The sequence below is a fragment of the Podarcis pityusensis genome, assembly GCF_964106645.2.
Source record: "Podarcis pityusensis genome assembly, chromosome: 2".
In the NCBI taxonomy this organism is placed as follows: Eukaryota; Metazoa; Chordata; class Lepidosauria; order Squamata; family Lacertidae; genus Podarcis; species Podarcis pityusensis.
In genome coordinates this window covers 81,519,214-81,546,507 of record NC_138029.1, presented here as the reverse complement: position 1 = coordinate 81,546,507, position 27,294 = coordinate 81,519,214, and the positions used below count along the sequence as shown (strand labels likewise).

Genomic DNA, 27,294 nt, shown 5'->3' with positions numbered 1-27,294 from the left:
TGGTGGTCATATGCTGCAATATCGGGGGAAACCACAGTTGTGAATGCCTGAACACGGTCATAGGGAAAAATAGCCTGGAATGAGAGTTCTTTGAAGCTAGAATCATAAAGCGAGTATCACTTCTGCTAATCATGCATTATTATGTTGGTTAGAAACTGTAATATGTTAAGATAATCAGATGCTTGCTCCATTAGGCCCCTTTACCTTTGAATTTAATTAAATGAAGGCATGCTATTCCAGTTACGGCAAAATTAGGATAAAAAACCTTTTGATAAACCTTTTGATTCATATTATTCAGGTCTCTGCTCTTATGTTAAACCAGAAAGATTTGTAATCATGGTTGACCTTTATAGATATATTTGCAGTAGCTCCTATTTAACTGATAGTGAAGATAATGGCTTAGGTTCAAAGATCTTACTGTGTAGGTAAGCACATCTTTACATGTGCTGCTGTTGATTTTTCTTCCCACCTGTGTCTTTTTTAAAAATCCAACTCCAGAGGGTCAAGCAGGTGCTCCAGAGCAGCTTTTCTAGAGGCATGGGTAAAATCCTGTGAGCAGAAATGTGTGTTGTTGTTGTTTTTTGCTAGCACAGTAGGATCCTTAGATCCAAGCCAGTTTTCTTAAGCCAGCTACTAATAAGCAATTTCTTCTGAAACACAGGACCGAAAGCTGACGAAAGTGGAACGGCAGAGATTTAAAGAGGAAGCAGAGATGTTGAAAGGTCTTCAGCATCCGAACATTGTTAGGTTTTATGACTTTTGGGAATCGTGTTTAAAAGGAAAGAGGTGTATTGTGCTGGTTACAGAACTGATGACATCTGGAACCCTGAAAACGTAAGCATTGGACAAATCGAGCAGTGCGTAGTTTACCAAATGAGGTATTTGGGCAAATCACTCGCTTCGTTTGAAAATATTCCATTACCATGAATTGAAGGTATCTTTCCTTCTAATAGCTTATCTGTCTTTGATCTTAACTGAGCTGAAGGCAGAGTTTCACTGCCTTTCCGTCCTAGTCTGTTTTGTTATGTAACCAGTAGCTGTTCTGTCCTTATTTCCTCTTCCCCTCTGTTTTACACATGAAAGATGAATGTAGAGATTCAGAGCGTCAACACAATTTATTATTAAGCCACAATAAACCAATCCTCTGCTGATGAGAGAGGAGGAAAAGAAGCATTTGCCTCATTGAAACCAAACTGTTAATTTTGTTTTGTTAATCTGAATCATGCTAATTAATGGTTTATGGTGCTGATGATCATGTTCAGCTTGATGATGGCATCAGAAGAATAAATGTTCCGCTGCTCATGAGAATACGCTGTATATTCCTCCCCCACCCCCTGGTATATGAACATATGAACACATCACTCAACATTTCAAGGCCACAGCACTACTTCTTAATTACTTAGATTTGAGTTGATAGATGTCAGTAAATTTATAGCAGGGACTTCTGCCACATATTAGCACCAAATCTGTAGTTTTGCAAGCACTTTCCAGCAAAGCTACTCCCCCTCCCCTGAGCCAGCAGAATGCAGGTATTCATACATCAGTTTCAAATTTTACATGATCCCTCATATCATTTGAATGTATGGTCTTTAATGTTTTAGGCTCTGAGTGGACTGAGTTAATATTGATCATCCATGGTAAGACCTCCATCTAGTATCTAAAATAGACACAGATATTACCTTTTACCAAATGCAGTTATCTAAAATACATATTAATGTAACATCACTGTTGTGCGGTCTTAAATTCTCAATGTAGCATTGATTTTTGTTCTGTCTGATATGTTTTTATTCCAGTTATTTGAAGAGATTTAAAGTGATGAAACCAAAAGTCCTTCGTAGCTGGTGTCGGCAAATCCTGAAGGGTCTCCATTTTCTGCACACTAGAACTCCACCAATCATTCACAGAGACTTAAAATGTGACAATATTTTTATAACTGGACCAACTGGATCTGTGAAGATAGGAGATTTAGGTCTGGCAACTCTCAAAAGAGCTTCATTTGCCAAAAGTGTAATAGGTAAGACATTTTTCCTTAGCAATTGTCTCCTCCAGTCTTATAAGCAAGGTATTTCCATCTACAAATCTGTAAATTATTATAACATGGATAAGTGATAACAGACCCTCAAAAAACAAACAAATCACTTTTTATAATTTTTGTGGAAACTACGTTGAAGTGCCTTACAACTGCTATAAAATTATCTTCCTATGGCAGCTTCTGGAATGGTAGGTTTTCCTAACTCATAATTGTTCATCCTGTTGGTTTTCCTAAAAAAATAAAATAAAAATTCTTTGCTATAGAAGAAGCTCAGACTTTGTGTGGGCTTCACTTAGCCATCATCTTGTTAAAATTATGGTTGGTTTTTTTTTACCATAATTGCTTTATGCTGCAAACCTAGACATGCCTACTCAGTCGTCAGCTGCACAGAGTGAGACTTACTAACAGCCAAATGAGTAAAGGATTTTAGTCTTAATGTAATCATAACCAAATCAAAGTGCATCTTCTGTGCAATTTAGCTGCAATGATGGGACGGTCGTGCCTTTTCTCAGCCTAGCATTTGTAGTAAGATTTTGGTTCTTTGAGCTCTTCAAAGAGCTAACTAATGTCCCCCTAATAGTTTGATTCAGTATATGGTATCATCACATTACTTCGTCTTTTTTACTGGAGCCAGCATACTAGTAATAATTATACTCGGGGGGGGCCTGATTCAACTGACTCAGGAACTCTGTGCCAAGGGCAGCTTGGCTAGCTTCATCTCTGATGACTGTATATTGGCAGGATTAAAAATAATTTTTTTATTTTTTTAAAAAAGGGACTTCAGCACTCAAGATAATTTGTAATTTATTGTAATCTATTTTAGCTGGCTATTTTATTTTAACTGTTATATTGATGTTTTATCTGCTTTGTTTGCTTGTTTATTTATTTCATTTATGAATTACTTTCCATGAGGTATCCCAAAGAAAGTTACTATATACAGTGGTACCTCTTGTTACGAACTTAATTCGTTCCAGAGGTCCGTTCTTAACCTGAAACTGTTCTTAACTAGAGGCGTGTTTTCGCTAATGGGGCCTCTTGCTGCCTCTGCGCCGCTGGCACATGATTTCCGTTCTCATCCTGGGGCAAAGTTCTCAACTCGAGGTAACACTTCCAGGTTAGCAGAGTTTGTAACCTGAAGCGTTTGTAACCTGAGGCATTTGTAACTCGAGGTACCACTGTAATGACATAGATAAAACAGTTGGTATATTAGAAAAGGATAGAAGAATTGAATATATACCGTATTTTTCGCTCTGTAGGACGCACCTTGTTTTAGAGGGTGAGAACAAGAAAAAAAAAATCCCCCTCTCTGCGCAACGCCCCTTCAGTGAAGCAGCAGGAGAAATGGAGCCCCTTCCATTTCTCCTCCTGCTTAGCTGAAGGGGCGCTGTGCCTTAGCTGAAGAGGCACCTACCCTTCAGTGAAAGGAACCAGAAGCCTCTGGAGCACGGCGGGAGTTCCCGCTGCGCTCCGGAGGCTTCAGGTTCCTTTCGCTGAAGCCAGGAGAGTCTTGAAGCTCCGGAGGCTTCAGGCGGCTATCTGGTGAGCGAGAGGGGTTGGTGCACACCGACGCCTCTCGCTCTCCAGGCTTCCATGAAGACAACCCGAAACCTCAGGAGCACGGAGGGAGTGCTCCCACTGCGCTTTGGAGGCTTTGCGTTGCTATCGCTGAAGCCAAGCATTCGCTCCATAAGACGCACACAAATTTCCCCTTAATTTTTGGAGGGGAAAATGTGCATCTTATAGAGCGAAAAATATGGGTGGGTGGGTGGGTATATATAATCAAATATTATCTATTTGAAATATGTACACACACACAAACACACACAAATTTCAAATAGTTTTTTATTATAAGAAAAACAAACACAGTTTAAGACACTAGCGCATACACAACAATTCCATGACAGGTACTAATAGGGACAAAGATTTTAGGAGGCTTGTTGAAAGAGGAATGCCTTTCACAGGTGCTGAATTGACAATTGAGAACGCACCTGTCCGATATGCATTGGTAAGGAATTGCAAAGGACAAGTAACACCACACCGAAGGCCTGATCCTGACATCATTTGTAACAAACCTCCTGATATGATGGCATCTGCAGGAGGCTCTCTCCCGTGGAAAGCAGGGATCTGTTGGCTATGCAGCAGGGTGAGGGAATCTTTTAGATTTCCTGGTCCCAAGCTGTATAAGGTTGTGTATACAAAAACCAGCACCTTGATCCTAGCCCTAGCATACTGGCAGCTAAGTTTTTGTGGTCTTTTACCTTGCATTTCATTTTGTGAGGTTGCTGGAACTGGTCAGGTTGAGTCCATTAGGTTCAAAAATGCCCAGATTTGTGATGACCATGGTTTTTTAAACAATGTAGCTTGTGCCCATTAGGCCTGGTGCAGTGGAGGGCATGGCCAGTAATAGTAGGCAGAGCCAAGGTTAGTAATAGATGAAACTAGTGGTATTTGCTGCTGTTTCCAAAACCCATTTAATAGAAGGCAAAGTGGTGAGATTTGGAAACGAGCAACTTGCCCAAGAAACTGAGTACAGTCCACAACAACATATATAGCAAAGTCATAAACTTCACTGATCAGCATCTGGGATTGAGCTGATCCTGAAAGAGGAAGACACATACATGCAGTTGTCAGTCAGGGCTGTTCTACATCAGGACAGGCAGCAGGGTAACAGGTATAGTGTCCCTTATGGCTCCAGCTTCATGCTAAGAATGCCTTCACCAGGTGCATAGCAGCCAGCCACAGGGCATGCAACATGGAGATCTGTGGGATTGTTCTGCTCCACGACTACTCCTCTGAGGAGTCTAAGGAATCCCCAGGTTCCAGGTCTGGGCAGGGCTGAAATCTGATAGGACATTGCAGTGGAGCTCTGTTTGTGTGTGGTAGCAGATTGTTCTCCTGAGGGCACTATTTATCCTTGGAATGGCACATCTCCCCAGAACATGCAAACAGGGTCTGTAGGGATTCACATAGAGCTCTCTCTCTCTCTCTCTCTCTCTCTCTCTCTCTCTCTCTCTCTCTCGTTTCTTTCTCTGCCTGGTCAGCCTCTCTTCAAAGCCACCCCTTCTCTATCTCTGTGGGCTGGGTTGGGTTGATGTCAGAGCACAGAAGGAAATCTGCAGTTTTACAGTACTTCCTGGCTTTGTGATTATAAGTGCCAGTGCCAGTCGTGAGCATCTTGGCAACAAGAAGAACGAGGCAGCTGATGAGGCTGGATCTTGTTGCAGCTTTCTCCCCTTGTCATAGGGCAAGTAAGGTATTGAGAGCACTCTGCCAGCATGAGGCAAATTGGCAGAGAAATGCTTCGGCCTCACCACCGAAACTCTGAACAAGCAGTCCAGTATGTAAAGAGAAGGTGCTGAGGAGCTTTAATCTGGGGAGCCCAGTTTTGGCAGCAAGCAATGAACAGTGTTAGGACCTGGAGAGGTTTCCTAAGGATATGCTGCTATACACACTTATCTGGAAGTTAGTTCCATTGAGATCAATATTTGAGTAGACAAACACAGTGTCCCACTGTTAATTTATGGAATAATGCTACGTGTTTTATTCCCCGTAGCATTCCTTGGATAAAGTCTTCTTTATTTAAACCAATTTCACATTACTGAATTCATAACATTTCTCTCCTCTTTCCTAGGGACGTACAGAAAAAGAATTGATGCATAAACATATTTGAAAACACCTTTTATGGGCATACACACATGTTCTTCTGTTGTTCTGCACAGCCGCTTTCGTTTACTGCATCATTAACCAAACGTTCTACTCACCCAGATCTTTTTACGTTCTAGTTATACTATACATCATGTTTTACAACATGCCTAATTGCTTTGTGTTACAATGTTCTGGACATTTCCTTATGGGTATCCCACTATTGTTGGTGAGCTGCATGCCTCCAAGGAAGAAGAGATTGTTCTGTTTGTTACCTGTTTGACAAGACTGTTCTGATATAACATATCTTAATTACCAAGCCCCTGTTAACTCTCTGAGTGGATTTTGTTCTATACTGATGTGATTTCTGTTCTACTATTATTATTACCTAAATGAAAATTATGCAAGGCTTGTAGATCACCTATTTATAAAAGTTGTCATCTCCAAGTTTTGAAACAGTAATTAAGCTATTTATTCAGGCTTTCACATGGGCTCAGAATTCTGTCAGTAGAATCTAGCTTCTGTAGTAGTCCTTGGTCTCACATTAGATGGATGTAGGAAGTGCTCCTTCGTAGTGTCAGAACACAGTGGCATAACTATTATATAAAGTATAGTGTGAAATAATGCATCATGGTTGCTATCACACAGCCAATGTGATGCATTAGCTAGTGTATTCATTGATCAATTGGTTGAATCTATTGGCTGCCCTTTATCAGCAGTGATACCAGACTGGCATACAATAACTACACAACGAATACCAAAGCCATATACACAACACTATCATGATAAAACTGAACATTAAAGTCATTCAAACACATTGACTTCCCAAACAGCAAACTCACGATAGCTCTGGGTTTGATGAATTCACTTATTTCTAAATGCACAAAGAGACAAGTGTTTTAAGTCAAAGTCAAATGCTTTTTCTTTATGTTCAGGTACTCCAGAATTTATGGCTCCAGAGATGTATGAAGAACACTATGATGAATCCGTGGATGTATATGCTTTTGGAATGTGTATGTTGGAAATGGCTACCTCAGAATATCCATATTCAGAATGCCAGAATGCTGCTCAAATTTACAGGAAAGTAACCTGTGTAAGTGACTTCATAATATGGGCATTTCCTCTCTTAACTTGTGGTGTATTTTTTTATTGTTAAGTCACATTTTTGTACAATTAAGAAGACAATACGGCTCAAATAAAAGTGATCATAATGTCCTGTTACTGCTGAAATTTCCAGTGTCTTCTTCATGTTTCCATATTTATTGACATGTAAAGTAAAATATATAATTTCCCCTTAGTAGAACAGCATCTTGTTCAGAAAAGGCCATTGGGAAACAAATTAAGTAGTCCTTAATTCTCCATAACTTCCCTGATCAAATCTACAGCCCTTGACAACTGCTTTTCTTTCTTTCTTTCTTTCTTTCTTTCTTTCTTTCTTTCTTTCTTTCTTTCTTTTTTTGGTATTTAGTCTGAGCTTCTGTCTGTAACATGATGCTAATAATAGTTGCCTACCTTACAAAGCTGTTGTGATGATTATCGAGTCAAAGTAAGGTGAAATGCTAATTATTTTAGGTCTTAAGAAAACAGAACAATGTACATTCCAGTCATAATTATTAGTGCTTCTCTTTCATGTGACAAAATCTTTGCCTAGTTGGGTACATTTTGTCAACATAATTTAGTTACTATTATGCCAGATTCTTGTTAATGCCCTTTGTGAATAGCCTAGAATGGATCTCTTTCATAAAGTGATTAAATCTCCGTGATACAAAGTATGCTTTCAAAGCTTGAAATAACTGTCCTAAGTCTGTCCACAGTGGAAAATGCAATGCTCCAAACTCTGAATGTAGAATTAAATGTTCTTTGGATGAAGAAATGTAGATGTTTGATAAAGATAGCCTGCCTAGAAAAAAGACATGTGACATGATATGTATCGCTCTTTGTGTGGATACATGTCTTGCTTGCATATAGGATTATAGGCAGAATGCACAAGGCAACAGCTTATTCTTCCCACTAATCATGTTGTAGAGACACAGTTGCCATTTTCACAAGGAAGCACTGTTTTATAGCCATGTATTAGGCCCCTAAAATGCACACACTTAAAATGTGTAGACAACATTTATCTGAACCCAAATGCTATCAACAATGATAGAGAATGGTTATGAAATTTAATGGGCAAGCCAATATATGTATGTGAATTAGACTCGTGGCCAGTTAAAAATATTAGCTGCTTAATTTCCTGCCTTTTAAGTGATTGATTAAATTTAAATAAATTAGCAAGTCACATAAAGCTCAAGATAGGTGCTTTATCGTGGAGAAATTATTACATTTACTCATTAAACTTACACTTGCTCATTGTTAGCAGGAAACTAAGGGTTGGCATCAATGTTAGTCATACTTGGAGTAGCCCTACTGAAATTAATTGGCATGCCTAACTTAATTTATTAATTTTAACGGGTCTGCTGACTAGCAAGGGGACGCGGGTGGCGCTGTGGGTAAAACCACAGTGCCTAGGACTTGCCGATCGTATGGTCAGCGGTTCGAATCCCCGCGGCGGGGTGTGCTCCCCAGCGGCGTAGCGTGGGTTGTCAGCACCCGGGGCAAGGCAAGTAATTTGCGCCCCCTAACCCGGGGCAAGGCAAGTAATTTGCGCCCCCTAACCCGGGGCAAGGCAAGTAATTTGCGCCCCCTAACCCCTAACCTGCCGCCGCTGCCAGCTTCTTCTTGCTGCTGCCTGGTCTGGTCTGGTGTGGTTCTCTCCCGCGCTCAGCGCTGCGCTGGGCGGCCGCTGCACTGTCCCTCCCCCAAATAGTCCCTCACTCTCTCTCCGCACCGCACGCCTGGCACCCACCCCCTCCACAGTGGGCGGCGACCCAGCGGCTCGGATCGGATTCGCACAGCCAGCACTGCAGTGAGAGAGAGTGAGTGAGCCAGGTAGGGGCAGAGAGCTGCAAGTGCGAGCGCGCCCCCCCCAGATGTTGCGCCCGGCCCCCCCGCACCCTCCACGCTACGCCACTGGTGCTCCCGTCGTTCGGTCCCAGCTCCTGCCCACCTAGCAGTTCGAAAGCACCCTTAAGTGCAAGTAGATAAATAGGTACCGCTTTATAGTGGGAAGGTAAACGGCGTTCCGTGTGCTGCGCTGGTGCAGGCTCGCCAGAGCAGCGATGTCACACTGGCCATGTGACCCGGAAGTGTCGGCTGACGGCGCCGGCTCCTGGCCTCTAGAGTGAGATGAGCGCACAACCCTAGAGTCTGTCAAGACTGGCCCATATGGACAGGGAGGGGTACCTTTACCTTTTACCTTTTTACTGACTAGCAATGGATACAACCCCATTTTTATTCTTCAAAACCTATTTAAGTAAAACATAGGGATCAAAACCACTTCCAAAAAGCGTGACCTTAACTTTCATCCTTGCTGATTAGAATTGCTTCCCCTCATCTCCACTAAAGGTCTAGTTGACCATACTACCATACTACTAAATTGATTGGTAAGTTCATCCCTGTTTGAAATTCCAATACCTCAAAAGAGAATGAGCTGCTGAAATTCATGAAGCACTGGATGAAGCACTTAAAACATTTAAAAATAATACAAAATTGGCATTTTCTAGACAGGACTCATAACTGGCTTAATGAATCAGCTTGTATATCCATCTGGTATATATAGGTTTGGGTGGGCATTGTGTCAAGGGTTTAGCTTTTGCTTTGTTTTGTTTTGCTCAGGATGCTTACTGGGCAGCTTTTATTTTCAAGTTCTCTTGTCCTGACAGAATCCTCTCCCCTCCAGTCCAGTTGTGATATTTGATGACTAAACTGATCAACAGACAAATGGTTTAAAATGCTAAGATGGTAGAAACGAGTTGCTGTTTCCTAAAACCAACAATGCCCACTCTTCGGGAGTTTTTCTGTAGGCCATAAAACATCTCTGTGGCCTGACATACTGCTATTTTTGAAACAATTGATTGCTCTCTAGAGTTGTGTTTTATGGCAGGTTGAGCAGAACTGTCCATTAGTCTGCCAGTTTTGTCTAGAATTTTAACCTCACTCGCCAATACTCCCCCATTCATGTCACCATATTGAAATTGTGTCTTATATGATACATGAAGCATTTAGTCTTCTGTTCTAGGATTAAGGAGGATTCCATATTCCTCATATATTTTTGATCCAGTTCTTTAAAAGATGAATAAGGCTTTAATGGGGTGGGGGATGAATAAAGCGTTAGCAGGGGGGAAGTGTTCAAAAGTATAATGAAGAACTGCTTTCCTTTTAATAGCATAAGGATAGTTTAACATAAGATGGTCGTCACACAAAGCGCTGACTGTTTCAGCTGAGGAGCCTCTTTCTCATGTGCAACAGCCACGCTGTTGGTTTCTGTGCCTCAACCAAGCATTTCTGTTGAAATAGTTTGTAGTGGAGCAGTTCTCACACAGAGGTGGCAACAAACCCATATGAGGATTTGTTAAAATGAATACCTCGCTGTGTGGAGCAGCCCCCTTCGTTTATGTCAAGTGGCCTCTCCAGAATGACTATTTCATTAGGATAGGCACTTAATCTATCCCCACTAGCTGTGTTCAAAATAAATATGGGTGTTTATTAGGATCAACACACATCTGGAACCCTACAGGGAGGACAAGGAAAGTATGTGGACAATTTTGGGGGGTGGCGATGATAACTGTTAAGAAAATGGTTTAATAGGTTCTATTTTCACACCCACCCATTCCCATTTCCACCTACCCTGTAATCAGAACCATAGAGCCCAAAGCTAATTTTCATTAAAAGAAAAGAAAAAGCAACCGTGCCTTTGTTGCATGCGTAAATAATTGGTTCTTGTTAATCTCCTCAGCTTGATGTGGTAAGAAATGCACTAGAACTTTCTGTTTTGCTACCTCAATAGAAATTAATCTCAAATAATACTGTGTAATCTACAATTGATTCACAACAATCTTAGAAATCACAACATAGTAATGTTTTGGGACTATAGATTCACCATGTTCAACCTGGGTTGTGTGAGTGGAAGTTGTAGGAAGGATCCTACAAATCTGATCCTTGAAATCTGGTTATGTTGTACATCTGTGTTGAACATCATAACTAGAGGACCGGTAACATTCTAAAATGGAAAATAGAACCGTTGTCCTTCTCAGTATCTTCATTAATTTCCTCTGATGTATTTTCTTAATATTAGCTTGGATCGCAGGCTGCCCTTTTGCTTGTGGAAGATACCTTCTGTGAGCGAAAGGACACTCTGGATGCAAATCCTCTGCTATGGATCCAAGCTGTTCTGTATGCACATATGTTGATTTCAGAAGATGCCATAGAAAAGAATTCTACCATTTAAGTTTCAAATTAGTTTGATCTTTGCTTTACCATGATTACAGAAGATACTATACTATTGTTTTGCATTAGACCAAGTAGCTACCCAAAGTAAGTTTGCTAGTAATTCAATACTATTGAACTGAAATCTATTCTGAGTAGACCTAAGGCTGATTTGTTTTTCCTTGCAGGGTGTCAAACCAGCAAGTTTTGATAAAGTTACCGACCCTGAAATTAAGGAGATAATTGGAGAATGCATTTGCAAAAATAAAGAAGAGAGGTATGTTTCAAATAGTAATTTTTTTCATCACTGAGTAGATATTAAACTGACTTTTGTGTTTGTGGCAGAGAGAGGAGAACAGGAGAATATCCAGTTCCAGCTGATGCAACTCTAAGGCTTAGGGTTTTCCTACAAGTTTTCTTGGATAAAACATGTGATCTGGATTCTTTTCTGTTTGGTTCTGGCCCAGTTCTGTTCCCTTGGTAGCTAGACAGGGCGAGTGTTTTCCTGGTGGTTTTGCTAGACCAATCCTACTTGATTGCCTATACAAGATTAATTTGAGGGGCACCAGATTGCAGTAGTTTGGGTTCTTCCTGGGGAATAGTTTTGGGGGATATTTGCTTGGCACAGTGGCCATTGGCATACAATATTTCACAAGGTTTTATCCTACCCCCTATACTGTTCAACATCTACATGAAACCACTGGTGAGATCACCTGGGGATTTGGAGTTTTGTGCCATCAGTATGCTGATGATGCACAGCTCCACCTTTCTTTCCCATCAGGCTCAAGAGGGAAAGTGGAGGTTTTAAACCATTGCTTGTGATTATGGAAGGACTAGATGTGGGCAAAGAAACAAGAGAGTAATCCAGGCAAAGCCATGCCTGTCGCAATTAGTGCCTCTTTGATATGGTGCCTCTATAAAATAGAAATGAATAAATCCACTTAAAGAAATGAATAAAGTAATTAATCAGATTGTGTTAGAAGTAGGCAAATTAATGGAGCACAATTCTGTTCTATCAGCCATGGTAGCAAAATGGAGTCTTCACGTTCAGAGAAAGTATACCTTTGAATATCTGTTAATGAGGTACAAGTTAGGAAAAGGCCAGAGGATTTCACATTATGCTTGTGAGCTTGTTGGATGGTCACTGCTGAAAAGAAGTTGCATTCCTTATACTGTTCTAGCATCACTGTTCTTACATTCTAAAAATGTTGTCCCAAATGTTTAATGTACATCTACAAACTTTGTTAGAGCCTGAAAACATTAGACAGACTTTTGCTCCAGGCTTCTTTCCTAAAATATATCCATTGTTTCCTTTGTTATTGGTTAGGCTCCTTCAGTTTTTGTTTTAATTACTGAAGGCCCCTCTGCTGGTTTTTGTGTGATACAGAGTTTTGTTTGTATTAAAATCTGTAGTGCCTTAATACGGTTTTTGTAATTTGTCCTTGTTCCAGATATGAAATTAAAGATTTACTAAGCCATGCCTTTTTTGCTGAAGATACTGGGGTAAGAGTGGAACTTGCAGAAGAAGATGATGGTAGGAAATCCTCTATTGCCTTAAGACTCTGGGTAGAAGATCCTAAGAAACTGAAAGGAAAACCCAAAGATAATGGAGCCATTGAGTTTACTTTTGATCTGGAGAAGGAAACTCCTGATGATGTTGCACAAGAAATGGTAAAATAAACTTCTCCTGACAAAAATATATATATAAGTAGTACATTAATCTCAAAGGACACCAGGAGCAAATCTGGTAAAGTAAATTCCATTCCAAAGATTCAGGTCAGAGAGATTTAGAAGGCTTGGGTAAGAAATTAGGAGAATAAAAGATCCTGAATTAGAGTACTGAATAGAGTTTGCACCATTTCTAACTTTTTCTCCAGTAAGATGAGATGTGTCCAAATTAATTTCTTGATAAAAACTGCAGAAACAAAGAACAAGGGCTATTCAAGGTTTAATACTGATACCTTTAGGATAAACTTTGTCAAGTTTGCTGCTGAGTTGTTTTATATACTGAACAGATAGATACCTATTGTCGTTGGGTGAATATTTATTGCTCCCCTCACTTCCCTCTCCCTCCATCTATGATTCAACAACAGCAACAAAATAGATGTGGCACTTCAATGACTGATTAAGAAGGGACATAAAACAAAGAAAAGTCTAATGGGAACACAAATGCTCCTTTCTTGATTTATAGATTAATCACAGTGTCAGGAGAACAGATTTCTTTGTAATATCAGGAAGGCACCGTGGATCTGATTTCTTCTTTAGGTGTAAGGACTGAGTAGCCAATGCATAAAAATGGCTACCCAAGTAGAAGGTGGGGAGTCAGATATGAAGAAGCCATGATGAAATAACCATTAGTTCTGCATTTCTTGGGTTGCAATCCTATACAGTGGTACCTCGGGTTACAAACGCCTTGAGATACAGACACTTCGGGTTACAGAGTCTGTTATCCTGGAAGTAGTACCTCAGGTTAAGAATTATACCTCAGGATGAGAACAGAAATCGCGCTGCGGCAGCACAGTAGCAGCGGGAAGCCCCATTAGCTAAAGTGGTACCTCAGGTTAAGAACGGTTTCAGGTTAAGAACGGACCTCCGGAACAAATTAAGTTCATAACCAGAGGTACCACTGTATACACACTATTCAGTACAATTATGTGTAGCTTCTGATGGTTACAGCAAAAGCACTGCTGCATCAGTTCTACTACAAGTCGGTTCTTTACATTTTTATTCTTCCCACATGCATATGGAAGAGCATGATGTACTTTTGTGGACATTCAGATGATACGTAATATGAGGCGCTGATCAGAGTAAGTGTGCTTGAGCCTTTGGCAAAACACTGCTAGAATGCCTCTGGGGTCTTCTCAGGGCAAGACTGTTAGCCCTCAGTTTCCCAACAGAATAGTTCTAGTTACTTCGACTTCATTCAGATGCATCTGTGAATAATGATTATAGTTTGTTCACAAGAAAGCTTTTCCCCCCAAAATTTTTCTCACTGGTTCCAGTACAGTATAGTACTTTTCAGATTGTTTGCCATAGGGTCCGTCCTACTGTGATTTACCAACATAGAATAAATTTGCTTGGTATATGAAGAGCTCTTGTGTGAAGCACAAAGTTGCTGTGTTAGCAAATACATTGGTGAAGTTGCCAGTGGAAGTTATGCAAGAATTCAGTTATTCATGGGAAGTAATCCTGAAGGAACAAGGAAGCTCTGTAGCCTTGCTTAGCCAAAAGTGTTCTGTACTCTTCTGTCTCTTCCATCAAGATGTCTTTAATGAAAAGCAGGTTGGCTGGGCAGTATCAGTTGGGCCCAAATCTATTTGTTTGCTTGAGTAATAAATGAGATTTTTGCAGTAAACTCCGTTTCTTTTCCATGCAAGCTAATGCTGATATGCCAGTTTTTTAATCAGCACGCATATATTTTAAAAGACTTAATTAGACTACACAAATCACTTACACCTGAGTCCTTTTGGTTTAAATATTTTAATGTTTCATTTTAAAAATCATGGGGTGAATTTGTTTCAGTTCCATACCACGTCTTAGACCCTAACATAAATATGGAAATATGTACTTTTCTGATTGGGTGAAAGACAGGACTTAACCCAAGAGGTAAAAGTAAAAGTATCAGTGCCAAGTGAGCTTTTGAAATGGTATCAGCTGAATATGCTTACATTGTAGTTAATGTGACATGAGATGACTTTTTTTACATAGTACCTAAAGATTGGAACACGGCTTGGTGAGCCTACGTTTGCAGGAGCAGCTGCACAAATGATATATTCACAATAGGAAAGGCATTTATTTACTGAATTTATATCCCACATTTTTCTCCAATGAGCTCATGGTTCTCCCCCTGCTCAGTTAATCCCCACAGCAACCCTCTGAGGTAGGTTAGGCTGAGAGGCAGTGACTGGCCATCGGTCACCCAGTGAGCTTCATGTCCAAGTGAAGATTTTAACCCTGGTCTCCCAACACGCTAACCACTACACCACACTGGCTCTTGTTATGTGTTCTATGTTTTCTCCATTATGATATTCATTCTGTTTCAAATACAGAGATTAATACATGTAAATGAAATTGTAAAGTAGATTTCAGATGCAAGACAGCATAAAATGAGTGATTGTCTTAAACATTGCAACTTGAATATCTGGCCTAGGTGCCTAGTTCCATTTTGAAAATATCGTTGCTGCAAACCTGTCTTACTGAAAAACTTGAAACAGAGGTAGCCTCTGTAAGGTTTTGTTCCTGAAAAGCTGTAGTCTTAAGCTGCAATGCAGTTTGGAAAAATTGTAGGTTATTCATGAAGCAGACATCTGAGATTATGCCAGATATGATGGCAGTGTGCACTGGGTTTAATTATTCCTATAAATGCCCCCTTCCTGTCAGCCATCTGTTATGCTTTGACTGAAAAGTAACACTCGCTAACAACTGATTTTATATGGTGCTCCAGAGATCTTCAAATTAGAATGATTGACAGACATATGTTTAAATAGAATAATAGTTTCTTGATCTGGTGCTGGTTTTGCAGCTACGTCACTATTTTATGAAAAACTGTGGCATGCGTTATATCACACTTCTTCGAAAACTCTTTAGAAAATACTCTGCTGAATGAACACCTACATGTATGTGGATTCACAGCTGAACAATCATGGCTTTATTTCAGGTTGATGCTGGATTTTTTCATGAGAGCGATGTCAAAATTGTTGCAAAGTCAATACGTGACAGAGTAGCATTAATACAGTGGAGAAGAGAGAGGATTTGGCCTCTCCTGCAATCAGAAGAACAACGGGATCCAGAGAGTTTAGAAAAAATGAAGATTCCACAAGCACAACCAGTTCAGGTTATGTACCTTTCTCACACTGGTCATCACATCCTGTCAGAACCAGAAGAGCCTGAAGCTGACCAGCATCTTTCTCAGCAGAATCTTCCCACAAGCGTCACTTCACTTGCATGTAAGTTGCTTGGTTTTAGTATTCATAGAAGCCCAACTGAGAGTATATAACAAGGCACTGGTGGTGTATAATACATGTAAACAGTGCTTTTTTTCTGGGGGGACGCAAGGGGACCTAAACAAACCCCTAAACATTTTGTGAATCTTTGTACCTTTGTCCATTTACTGTACAGTGTGGTACCTTGGGTTGCAAACACCTCGGGTTACAAACACTTCAGGTTACAGACTCTGCTAACTCAGAAGTAGTACCTCAGGTTAAGAATTTTACCTCAGGATGAGAACAGAAATCGCGCCGCGGCAGTGCAGCAGCAGCAGGAGGCCCCATTAGCTAAAGTGGTACCTCAGGTTAAGAACGGTTTCAGGTTAAGAACGGACCTCCAGAACAAATTAAGTACGTTACCAGAGGTGCCACTGTATTTATTTTCCCCAATATAAAATGCTGATTTTCTTGAGTCAAAATAAGAGTACCACTAAACATTTTTTAAAAGAAAAAAGCACTGCATGTAAACTAATTAAAGTCTTATACAGAATCATATAGGCACAGTTACCATGCCAGCAAATTTGTAGAGTGTGAAACAGGTAAATTATGCTGGAAAGATAGCAGGGAAAGAAAAACAACTGGGATGCATGGTTCCAAAAGCTCCACGTATTTGTGATTAAAATAAATAAGTGATCTATAAAGAAACATTTTCTCAAGGGTCAGCAGATAGTTATCATGACCTGTATTTCTTGTTCAAATCTTCCTATGTTCATGGAGCTGTAGCCAAAACAGCGCTACCCATGTACAAGAGGGAGGTGCTGGCAGGCTCAAAGTAGCTCTGGGGCTTGCAGATGCTCAGAATATCTTCAGGAAAAAAATATCTTAAAGTAGGGTGGGGGGAAAACAACCATCCCCATAAGCTCACAATGGCATGGAATATTTGACTTGAAATATGGAAAAAAGTGACAACCAGTTGAGAAGAGAAATGGAAGGAAGTGGTGTTCTGCCAAGGGCCAGAGGTTCCCTTTGAATCTGGAACACAGTGAACATGAAAATGGGATGAGGGCTAAAGATTTCATTAAACAGTTCAAAGAAAGCTGCAAAGCATTGTCATTATCTGACATCCTTCTTGTTCCTGGGGATGTTAGTCAGACATGACCCCTGCAGCTTGGTAGCACTCTCTGCATATCCTTGCGTAGAGCTTCAACTAACAGAGGTGTTCTTGCGACTTACTTCCTGATGAGATTACATATTCCACACCTATTATTTTCATCCCAGGTGGTGTTTCCTGCTAGAGTGAAGCACTAACTAATATATGGCAAGCAGCCACCATAGATAGTTCTATTAATATTATTTATTATTATTATTATTATTATTATTATTATTATTCCCCAACCTTTTCCCTGACAGGGTCTCAAGGTGGCTTACAGATAAAATAAGAACAGCTAAAACACAGGGGAGAAAGCAATTAAACATTAATAGAATTAAAATGCTATATAGTAGCAGATAGTCCCTACAGCAGGAGTCATGTAGGAACCCTGCAAAAACTTATCTAGAAAATTACAATTCTGAAACTGTTGTGTCCAAGCACAATGGATTGGGTCAGGATTGAATATTCTTACCAGCACAATAGTATTCTGCTTCATTGCTGAAGCTTGTAGGCCACCGTATTCGAAGATGAGACACAATATTTTTGACTACAGAAATAACTGAAATAATATCATAATGGACAACTATAATTTTCTGTTTCAGTAAAACAGATCAAATTTCCTAATATGAGAACTAGACCTCAAATAACAATATACATTTTAACTAAATTAGTTAAAACATCTAGCTATAAAATAATTATTCAATGAGAGCTGCTTACAAAACATAAATATGTTTAAAAATAAGAAGCCGTTTAATCCCACCACTTCCATTTTTTTAAATTTTTTTTTGCTGTACTTTAAAGCACCAGTATCATATGCTATTTGGATGGTAGCATAGTGCTTTTGTGTCTAAAAGCCCTATAAATAATTTCCTTTACGCTGCCTGTGATACTCAAAGAAGGCAGAAATGAAGATAAATAATTTAGCATCTCTGTACGACATGATGAGCCATAAAAATCCAGACTTGGCTTCCTACTGCTACTTCAGCTCTGTATAGTTACACTCCCCCCCCCAATTGTGGTTACAAATAATTTCTGTAATAGATTAAAATATCTATGCTGTAAACATCTCTACATTATAAAATACATGGAGCCTTGATTATAAACAAATACATGAGCAAAACTTGAAGTGGCTTCTCCCACCCCACTAAAAGGAAGATTGATTGGACCACAATGAATTTTCATCAGCTAATGGTTCGATTTGGCCCAAACCTATAAGAGCTAGAATTGAAACCCCCAAAATCAGAAGAAATGTAACTTCCCAAATACTTTTATTAAGCCTGAGCTTTATCTTGATTTTGGCTCCAGTTAGGAATTGTGTGGCATATGTTCCTTTTCCTGCTTTGTAAAGAGAAACTATTTTAATAATATAGTACCCTATCAAACTTGGAGATACTGGACTGCTGATATCAGCTATACAATAACATAGCATAGTGTTTAAACATTCCACACTCCAAAGACATATTTAAAGCACATCAGCTGAGAAGGGGGGGGGTGCTGTTGCCCGTTCCCTGCTCATCAGCTGATCAATCTGATAGCCAGGTTCCTGGGCTCTGCCCTCCCCAGTGCTGTGTCTGCTTTGATTCCCTCCCCCCTCTTTTTGCTGCCACTGCCAAGACCAGTAGGGCCTTGGGGCAGGAAAAAAAATTGCTTGGTTAGCTGGGATCAAATTGCTTTAGGGTTATGGTTAAATAAGCTAGTGTACTTGTTGTAAATGCAGAAACTAGGTCAGGAACCATTCGTATAAAGCAGGGTTGGGGAATTTCTTTGCCCACCATCTCCCCCAACTCTGCAGGCCAGCTTGGGCAAGTGACCTGTCAGTCACCTGATGTTCTTATGACATTAACAGGCAGATTCTCTTGCCCACTTGTCAAAGTCTCTTCCACAGTGCTTCCCAAGTACTTGACAGCCAGCTGGCTGTTGGGTGCTTGGGGACCGCAGTACTTGGGGCTTTGCCAGCCCTATACTTGGAAAAAGCATCAAGCACAGGGCTAGCAAAACTGCTTTCTGCAAGGATTGGCTATGTGGTTGAGCTCCTTGCAGGGAACTTGGTAGGGCAGCCAATCCAGCCATTTCTGTACAGCCCCACACATATTACCACATATGGTGTCAGGTGTGGGGCAGGTGTACATCGTTTGGGATTGAAAGGTGGTGTGGGCCAAATTGGAACCTTACCAGATCTGACCCCTGGGTTGGAGGTTCTCCACCCCGATATAAAGTAAACTGAACTCACTCTTTCACTAGAAAGTTCTCTGTTCTTTACCATGTATCATTGCAGAGCAAGTGGCACTTGAACTTGAATTCTTAAGTTTTTTTCTTCCAGCAATAAATAACAATAGAACAAAGCACTCTTTGTATTTCTATCACTCAGAAAGTAATGTACCCAAATTACTTCTGTTTTTTTTCTACTACATATCCTTCAGCTTTACTAAAAGTATATATTAAAAAATTATTTTGCTGATGGGCATTAGTAAGCCGGAGTCTGCTCACACTTCTTTTGCATGCAGCCCATATTCTATGCTTCTTTGCTCCCTTCTATGAGCAGAGAAAATATAACACAGAATCACCAACATCCATTCTCATTCAAAGCACTGAGCTGTATAGAAAAGAGATTGTAGTGTCAGCATGACCAGGACTTTGGACTGCACCAATAAATATCTATTGAATACTCCACATTAACATTAACTTGAATGACATGCTATGGCCATGATGATTTCCTATAAAGTCAAAGCGTAAAGGCTGATTTAAGGTTCAAAGCACGGGAGTATGCAAGCAGGCTGCTGAACAGTTCCTTCCTTTCATCCATCCGTCCATCCCACTCCTACATTTAATATTTTCCCCTAATTCCACACCTACTTTAGAGGAAATTTACAATAACAAAATCCTAGCACACTTGACTGCTTCAGTCCTGTATATATGGCCCCTTGGAATTTGTAATATCATCACTGAATAAAAGAGAATTAAAAATACAGGAGAAAAAAATATTCCAGCAAGGTGTTCATCTAACTCATGTCACGTTGAAATCATAATCAAATACACTGTGCTATGGGTCTGTAATAGTGTCTGGTAGACATAAACGAGCAAAACATGCTAGCCTTGACATGAATTTTTCAGTATGGCTCTATCCAGATAAAGATGGCAATGAGAAAATTGGTAGAGAAAGTAACCCAACAGCCATTTAGTGTATAACAACTAAAGTGAATTTGAGCCGTGGGCCAATTCTGAGACATGCTGTGCAAGCTGATAAATGCATTACAATTTTAGTAAAGGTAAAAGGACCCCTGACCATTAGGTCCAGTCTGGGGCTGCGGCGCTCATCTCGCTTTACTGGCTGAGGGAGCGGGCGTACAGCTTCCGGGTCATGTGGTCAACATGACTAAGCCACTTCTGGCGAACCAGAGCAGCACACGGAAATGCCGTTTACCTTCCCGCCAGAGCGGTACCTATTTATCTACTTGTACTTTGACGTGTTTTCGAACTGCTAGGTTGGCAGGAGCGGGGACCGAGCAACGGGAGCTCACCCCGTTGCGGGGATTCGAACCGCCGACCTTCTGATCGGCAAGTCCTAGGCTCTTTGGTTTAACCCACAGCGTCACCCACATCCCGCATTACAATTTTAGGAGAAGGTATATGGGCTACTGCACTAGCACACCATTGCACAGGCTGTGATATTGCATAGGCATTGCATTGTTGCAGACTAGCTGGGACACCAGTGAGTTGGGGATCAGAACTAAGTTCCTTTGATTTTTAACACACCCTTTATTTTCCCCCCAATCATCCTTCAGCTGATAGCACATTCGACAGTGGGCAGGGATCAACCGTGTATTCAGACACCCAGAGCAGCCAGCAAAGTGTCATCTACTCATCAATGCCTGATGCAATACCTCCTGCAATTCAGCGGGTTTATAGCCCACCTCTCAGCGAAAGCCAGACTTTGCCCCATGGTCTTCAGCAGCTGGGACCCTACCAGCAGCCTTCAGTTGTAAGTATAACGGTTTTCTTAAAATACTTTGTATTTATGGATCCCCACATATAACCTTTAAGAACAAATTCTTTTTCAGATTCTAGACTCTGAGTCCAGTTTCCCCACATAAATATATGAAGCTCCCCCATATATATGAATTGGTGCCATAAAAGCACATATGCTTATCTACTCAGTATGTATGTTTGCTTTAGCTGTGTACTCTAACAAACTAAGCAGGTGCAATACATTTAATTCAACCCAAATGTGTTTATTAGTTTAACTGTAACCAAATTAGAACCCCTAAACATTATTGTTTTAAGCATTCTCTCATTTGTTGTGTTTTCTTGCTGTCTCTATAGCCACATATTATTGTTCCTTCATTTTCTCAAGAATCTTTCGGGTCAGATATTTCTTCCAGCTGTTCTAAAGGGCAGGCATCTGTTCAGTACCTGTGTAGCTCTTTCGTTGGACTGAATATTTCAGAGAGGCGAAGAAGCACTTCTGTTGTAGAAGCTCCTAAATCTAACAACCAGTACCTAGGAAGTCATTCGCACTTGCTCTCATGCTCCTGTTTCAACAACCAGCAAAAATTAATGGAACTGTTACTGCAAGAAGAGCAGCGAGAAGCCGAACACGAACCTTCAGTCTTATTCAATGACAAAGCTGGCACGTGCCTTGTGTGCTCCTCCTCAGAGACCCCTGGGACACAGTGCTTCTGTACTCGACAGTATTTGCTACCTGCGTTGCACAGCAGTTCCTTCAGCTGCCGTCGCCATAGTGATTCAGTGGTGGCTTTGACACCAAATGCAATGCCTCTCACAGCAGAACTGCTGGGATCAAGCCTAAAGCCATTGCAGGAGAAGGAAAATGAAACCAGTGAATCACAGCTGCTGGGATTGTGGAAGTCTTCAAATTCTGCCGAGTTTATGCTCATTAAACCAACCTGCCACGAGTGCTTGGCTCATCTGCTGCATTCTGGAGCAGATCTGAACAAAACTGAATTATTAATGCCTCTTAAATGTGCTATACACATTCCTTCCGTCCTCTGCAATAGTCTAAAAACCAGCTCTGCAGCTCAAGCACATCATGAAACTAGTAATCTTTATGGCAAAAGTTTAGACCTGTCTTTATTAAATGAATCTGTGCAGCATCTAATTAACCCACAAAACAGCTCTGCCTCAGTAAAAACAGCAAGCACGCCTATGAAAACCCCATGTTCAGAAATTATTTCTGAACAAGCCAGCAAGGCAGAATGTACCCAGTGTTGCCACAAGCTTGGTCCAGATCAGACTTCAGTGATGCAGAATGACTACCTGACTCAAGGCCTACCAAACATTGGGAGCAGCCTAGCTTGTAAAAAAGATGCCAGAGCTGTGGTAGGTGGAATGCCTCATTGCTTCCTCGCTTGACTTAGAAGACTGAGCAATTCCAAGAATGATACTGAATGCATCCTGTTTGACCCGGAATGACTTTCAATCAATCAGAAAAGCCATGCTTGCCCTACTTTTCCCTTTTCTCTCTCCAAAATGCCTGTAATTAACCTAAGGTGTACTTAGTTTGTATGGTCCCATGAATTCCATGACAGCATCGCTTTCTTAACCCGGGGGAGGGGAATAGCTTTGGTGATTGTACCAGCCTTCCTTTGTTGTTGCAACGGTTCCTCAGATAAATGTACTACCTACCTTGTAAGTTTTATTCTTATCTTGCTGCTTTATTATATATAGCAAAAGGCCTGCAACTTTGTGCAATTGCAAAATTCAGCAATGTAGCTGGGTGCCTCAGTGCCCACCCAACATTTGATTTTCAGTTGTGAAGTATGGATGTGACACTCCTGATAGCTTTAAAAAGTAAAATATTTTAACTTGAAATTTGTGAAAAACATTGGTTATTGCTTTTTTATCTAAATGAAAACTCTTAAAAAGTAAAATACTTTTTCATAAAGATGCACTTTGCTTAATTTTAGTCATCACAAAAATTATTTATATTTGATCAGTATTGTTTCAGTTTTTTTCTTCAACATTGTTTACATCCGAGTAAGACTTCAAGAAGATGACATTATGTTTTAATGAGGTCTTTATGACATACAACATATTCCTATTAATCACTTACAAAGAAAAGTGCCAGAAGTCATCCTTTGTAATATGGCTTTTAACACATCAAGTTTTCATTCAGCATCCAGCCACATACATTCTGATGTTTTGTATAGGGTTCCTGCCTTTCTGTAAAAAAAATAATAATGCTTTTTTTTTTTTTTAACAAGCCATTATTTGTTTTTGGCAAGCCATTTCTATTTCTGAAAAAAAGCTGCTCTTTATCGACTCGTGGACTACCTAGTGCTAACATGGCTGTTTTTTATTCATTCATAAAAATATAAAGCAACTCACATACGTAGTAACTTCTCCCTTTCCTAATGTGTTACAGCATGCTTTTAGTTGCAAACCCCCTCCTCCCCCAAAGTTTATCAGCTGTTTTTAATCACTTGCCTGCCTTTCATGAAAATTTAAAGTGTACTTTATGTGTTTCAATTCTCTTTTCTTTAAAGTCATTTTTGTATGTGCATTTTTCATGGTTGCATAAGCTGTTCAGGTAGTGGAGTCTAGTGAATAAACAAGACTTCTCTAAGGCATTAGTACCCAACCACTGAAGTTACAGTCGGGGTAGGAAATATGCTGTGGGCAGGCATCAGCTTATGGGGCTATTCATTTATTACTTTTCAGTGCCCTGGAGAGAATGAATGGAATGATTTCCCCTCACCACAACCAGTCCACGCTCTGCCATACATTTTGGAAATAGTGAAAATGTTCTCAGAAAGGGTTGAGTCTTTGACACCTCTCCTTTTAAAAACTAAACATTATTCTGCAATCTGACAGGTGCATGGATGCCCTGGTGTGCCTGCTCTCTGCTTTATCACCACCTCCCCCGCCCTCCCATAACATCTTAGAGTCCAACTAGATGGGATGCTCCAGCATTTCCTTTAAAAAACAAAAATCACCACCCACAAAAGGAAGATGGTTGAAAAGTAGGCTGAATGTTTAGACCTCATGTAGGGGGAAAATATTAGCTTCTGCAGGGAGGGGAAATTTGGCATACGTGAAGTTAATCTCCCTTACCCCTGTAACTGGTCCTGCTCAAATTGCATACACACACACATACTCCTTGCTTGCTTTTGTTGGTTTAAGGAAGGCTGTGTACACACTCCCATTTATAGTGCATCCACTTCTGGTTTGAGAAGCAGTTAGCCACAATCCATATCTATCCTGTCATTTGCCGTATTTTTTGCACCATAACACTCACTTTTTTCCTCCTAGAAAGTAAGGGGAAATGTCTGTGCGTGTTATGGAGGGAATGCCTACGGGTGGCATGCCTACTGATTTTCCTCCTCTAAAAACTACGTGCGTGTTATGGTCGGGTGCGTGTTATAGAGCGAAAAATACGGTATTCTGAAACACTGTGTTCTGATGCATTTCAACCCCAAAACCAGTCTGAATTGAAAATAAGTATGAGCCTTTCTGTGTTTTAAGCCAGTAATATGTAAACAGTCAAAAGGAGATCTAATGGCAAATCTCCTGTCCTCCATCTGGTTTGACTCATTCTGACAATCCCAAGAAATAAATGGTCACTACTGCACTGTAAATACATTATTTACCTTCATGTGGAGCTGCTAGGAACTGTTGGTGGTGACTTGGAGATTCAGTGCAGGTCAGTGTCAGCATGCCTCAGTTTCCTCTCCACTCTCTTTCCCCCTACCCTTCAATCCCCCTACCATTTCTCAGTACCATAATCATGCTTCCAGGGTTTTCCCACACCTGTCATCTGAGTCATAGGGAAAAGGGAAGTATAGGCATCACGCAATATGCTTGGGTTTTACAACCTTGCTTTTATTGCTAGTTGCTTTAGTGTGAATATTTGTTTGTTTGAATGTTCATATTTTAATATACTTCTCTTGTGAGCCATAATGGGCTAAAAGGCAGATTGCATCAGTTGTAAAATAAATAAATAAGGTCTCATCCCACTCTTGCCTTGTCTCACAGGCATAAGATAATTGCCTCCGGTTAGTGCTAATTGCTCGAGTAGCAAGTTTGCATGCCTTGGTGGAAACAGTGGACACCATGACACCAGCCAGCTTGGGCATTGTTAAGGCAGAGAACAGTGTAAATGAAGGCTGTAAAAAACAGAAAGCCATCTGTGACTTTCTGCTCCAATGCTCATACTTATTAAAGATTTTTTTTTAGAAAAAGAGAGAGAAAGAAATCTCCTTGCCCACTTACAAGGGAACGAGGGAAATCTCCAGTAAACATTTACTGCACCTGCAGGTTATGTTCTTGGCATGTATGCATACATTGTTATTGTTTCTTGTGGACACATTTTGAGTATACTGTATTCAAGATATTCATAGGATCACAGCACTGGAATTGAGGTTCCAGCAGCTTCGTTCCATCCTTTCAGCTGTAACTTCTGTGTCTTCTTTTCTGTATTTTATACCAAGTATGGATTACAAAACTTGGGTGTTGAGTTTTGTCATCACTGCTTACCATAGGAAAAGGTCCACTCAGTTTATGGGCCTCACTTCTTGAACAGCTACGAGATTGCCATTAAGGAGTGATTCACAACACAACTTGGCTGTCCTAACAGCCAATAATTTTTGTAGCTTGTAATTTTCTAAAGTAGTTTCCCCCCCTTTCTTCCCTTCAGCCTGGACTTCCAGTGGTTCAGGCTCCACCTGCTGTTGTCTCTCAGCGACCACAACATTATCAAGAACCAGCAATCCCATTCCCTCTCGTCCATCCCACCTCCGTTGCCCCTGTCCAGATGAGACAATCACAGCCTGTGTTAGCCAGCCAGCAGGTAAGTAGTTAGTTGTTGTTTTGCTTTTAAGTGAAGATGCTGAATAAACATAGGGGTGTTTTTATTACCCTTTATATCAAGCCTGCATTATTACAAGTGTGGTGTAATCTTCAAATGCAGTGCTCAAATTCTAAAATGAGTTATTATAATTATGCTGCATCCATTTAATATGCAAGAAAGACAGGGAGCGCTGAATTTTTAAGCCTCCATCCCTACCTGTGGTCCTTTCCGTAGCTCATCTCCTCAATTTTCTTCCATGACCAGGAGGAGAGGATACATTTCATTCTTTGGAGATGGAAAATAAAGTTTTCATCTATCATAACTTTGGGTGACCTACCTAGTACTGACCCAGATAGCGCCTCTGCAGTTTCCATGTTGCTTCATTTCTCACAAAAACGGGGAGGTAGTTGGTGATTTTCTGTGGGGGATGTGGAATCTGATCATGCTGCTCCTCTGGTGCAGTCCTGGGACACAATGCACAATGGAATGATGCTACATCACTATGGCATGATTCAACCAGTCTGCAGGTGGTAGGCGATGGCTTTTCCTAGACTACATGGATTTCCCCCCTCAACTTTTCTCTTAACAGTGTTAATTTATTATTTTCTTATCACTTTAGCTGGTACAGAGAGGGGGTAGAATGTTGTTGTTGTTGGCACCTATGTTGAGGTATCAGGTAGTGCCTATGACAAATAAGTTATCCCCCATGGCCAGAGCACTTTGGGAACTTACAGTGTACTCCCTTTTTCTTTCTACCAGCAGTCCATCCCACCTCCAGGTCCTCTACAGCATGTTCTAGCCAACCAGCCCATTTGCCCAGTGCAGCAACCTGCACCTCACCTATTGCCCCAGTATCAAACTCCCAGTTCTCAGGTGGCAGCTAGCAATGCATCTCTCACACCTTTGCAGATTCCCCCTGTGCAGCAACTTCCAACAGTCCCACCTGGCCAGGTAAGCTGACCTTCAAATTCAATAAGCATTATTTATTTTGTTATAAGTAATTAATTTTGGTAGAACTTCACAGCTAATAGTTGGTATGGCAGGCTTTGCAATTAGTGTGTGGCTTCTGTGCATTTGCATCTTGTTTAGGAAATTTATTTTTATTACTTAATTGTATAGTGCATAAAATAAATTGAGCACATCCAAAAAAGTTAAAGGAGATACATCATTGCCTGAAGACTTTCAATCTAAATACTGACACAAAAGAGAAGGGGTGGTTATAATATGCAAACGGTATCATTTATAAAGCAGAGCAAATTGTTTCTCTCTCAAGAATAATATAAAAGTAGGAAAAGCAAAGAAAAATTCTAGGTTTTAACTATAAGAGAAGAAAGAGGATGTATTTGAACCAAAACTGTGGCTTGTCAGGATTGAACTTCAGCTTATTGAACCTCATCCATCATTGGTTTCAGTCACTGATTTAGCACTTCCG

At 40.5% G+C, this 27,294-nt stretch overlaps 1 protein-coding gene across 14 annotated transcripts in view; it reads left to right on the top strand.

Annotated features, from left to right (window-relative positions):
- WNK2 (WNK lysine deficient protein kinase 2) overlaps positions 1 to 27,294 on the top strand; it is a 122,959-nt gene that overhangs the window by 30,977 nt on the left and 64,688 nt on the right. For 11 of the 14 annotated variants that reach the window (XR_013983311.1, XM_080996645.1, XM_080996655.1 and 8 more), the window contains exons 3-11: positions 662 to 834; positions 1,794 to 2,014; positions 6,610 to 6,767; positions 11,170 to 11,258; positions 12,433 to 12,652; positions 15,639 to 15,927; positions 20,839 to 21,035; positions 25,710 to 25,862; positions 26,622 to 26,813. Coding sequence is in view for 13 of the 14 variants with exons in the window: in XM_080996645.1 (XP_080852771.1) it covers positions 662 to 834; positions 1,794 to 2,014; positions 6,610 to 6,767; positions 11,170 to 11,258; positions 12,433 to 12,652; positions 15,639 to 15,927; positions 20,839 to 21,035; positions 25,710 to 25,862; positions 26,622 to 26,813 (1,692 nt within the window). In the remaining variant the exon portion in view is untranslated. The remainder of the gene's footprint in view (positions 1 to 661; positions 835 to 1,793; positions 2,015 to 6,609; positions 6,768 to 11,169; positions 11,259 to 12,432; positions 12,653 to 15,638; positions 15,928 to 20,838; positions 21,036 to 25,709; positions 25,863 to 26,621; positions 26,814 to 27,294) is intronic. The other 3 variants (XM_080996654.1, XM_080996648.1, XM_080996650.1) reach the window with 2 other exon arrangements.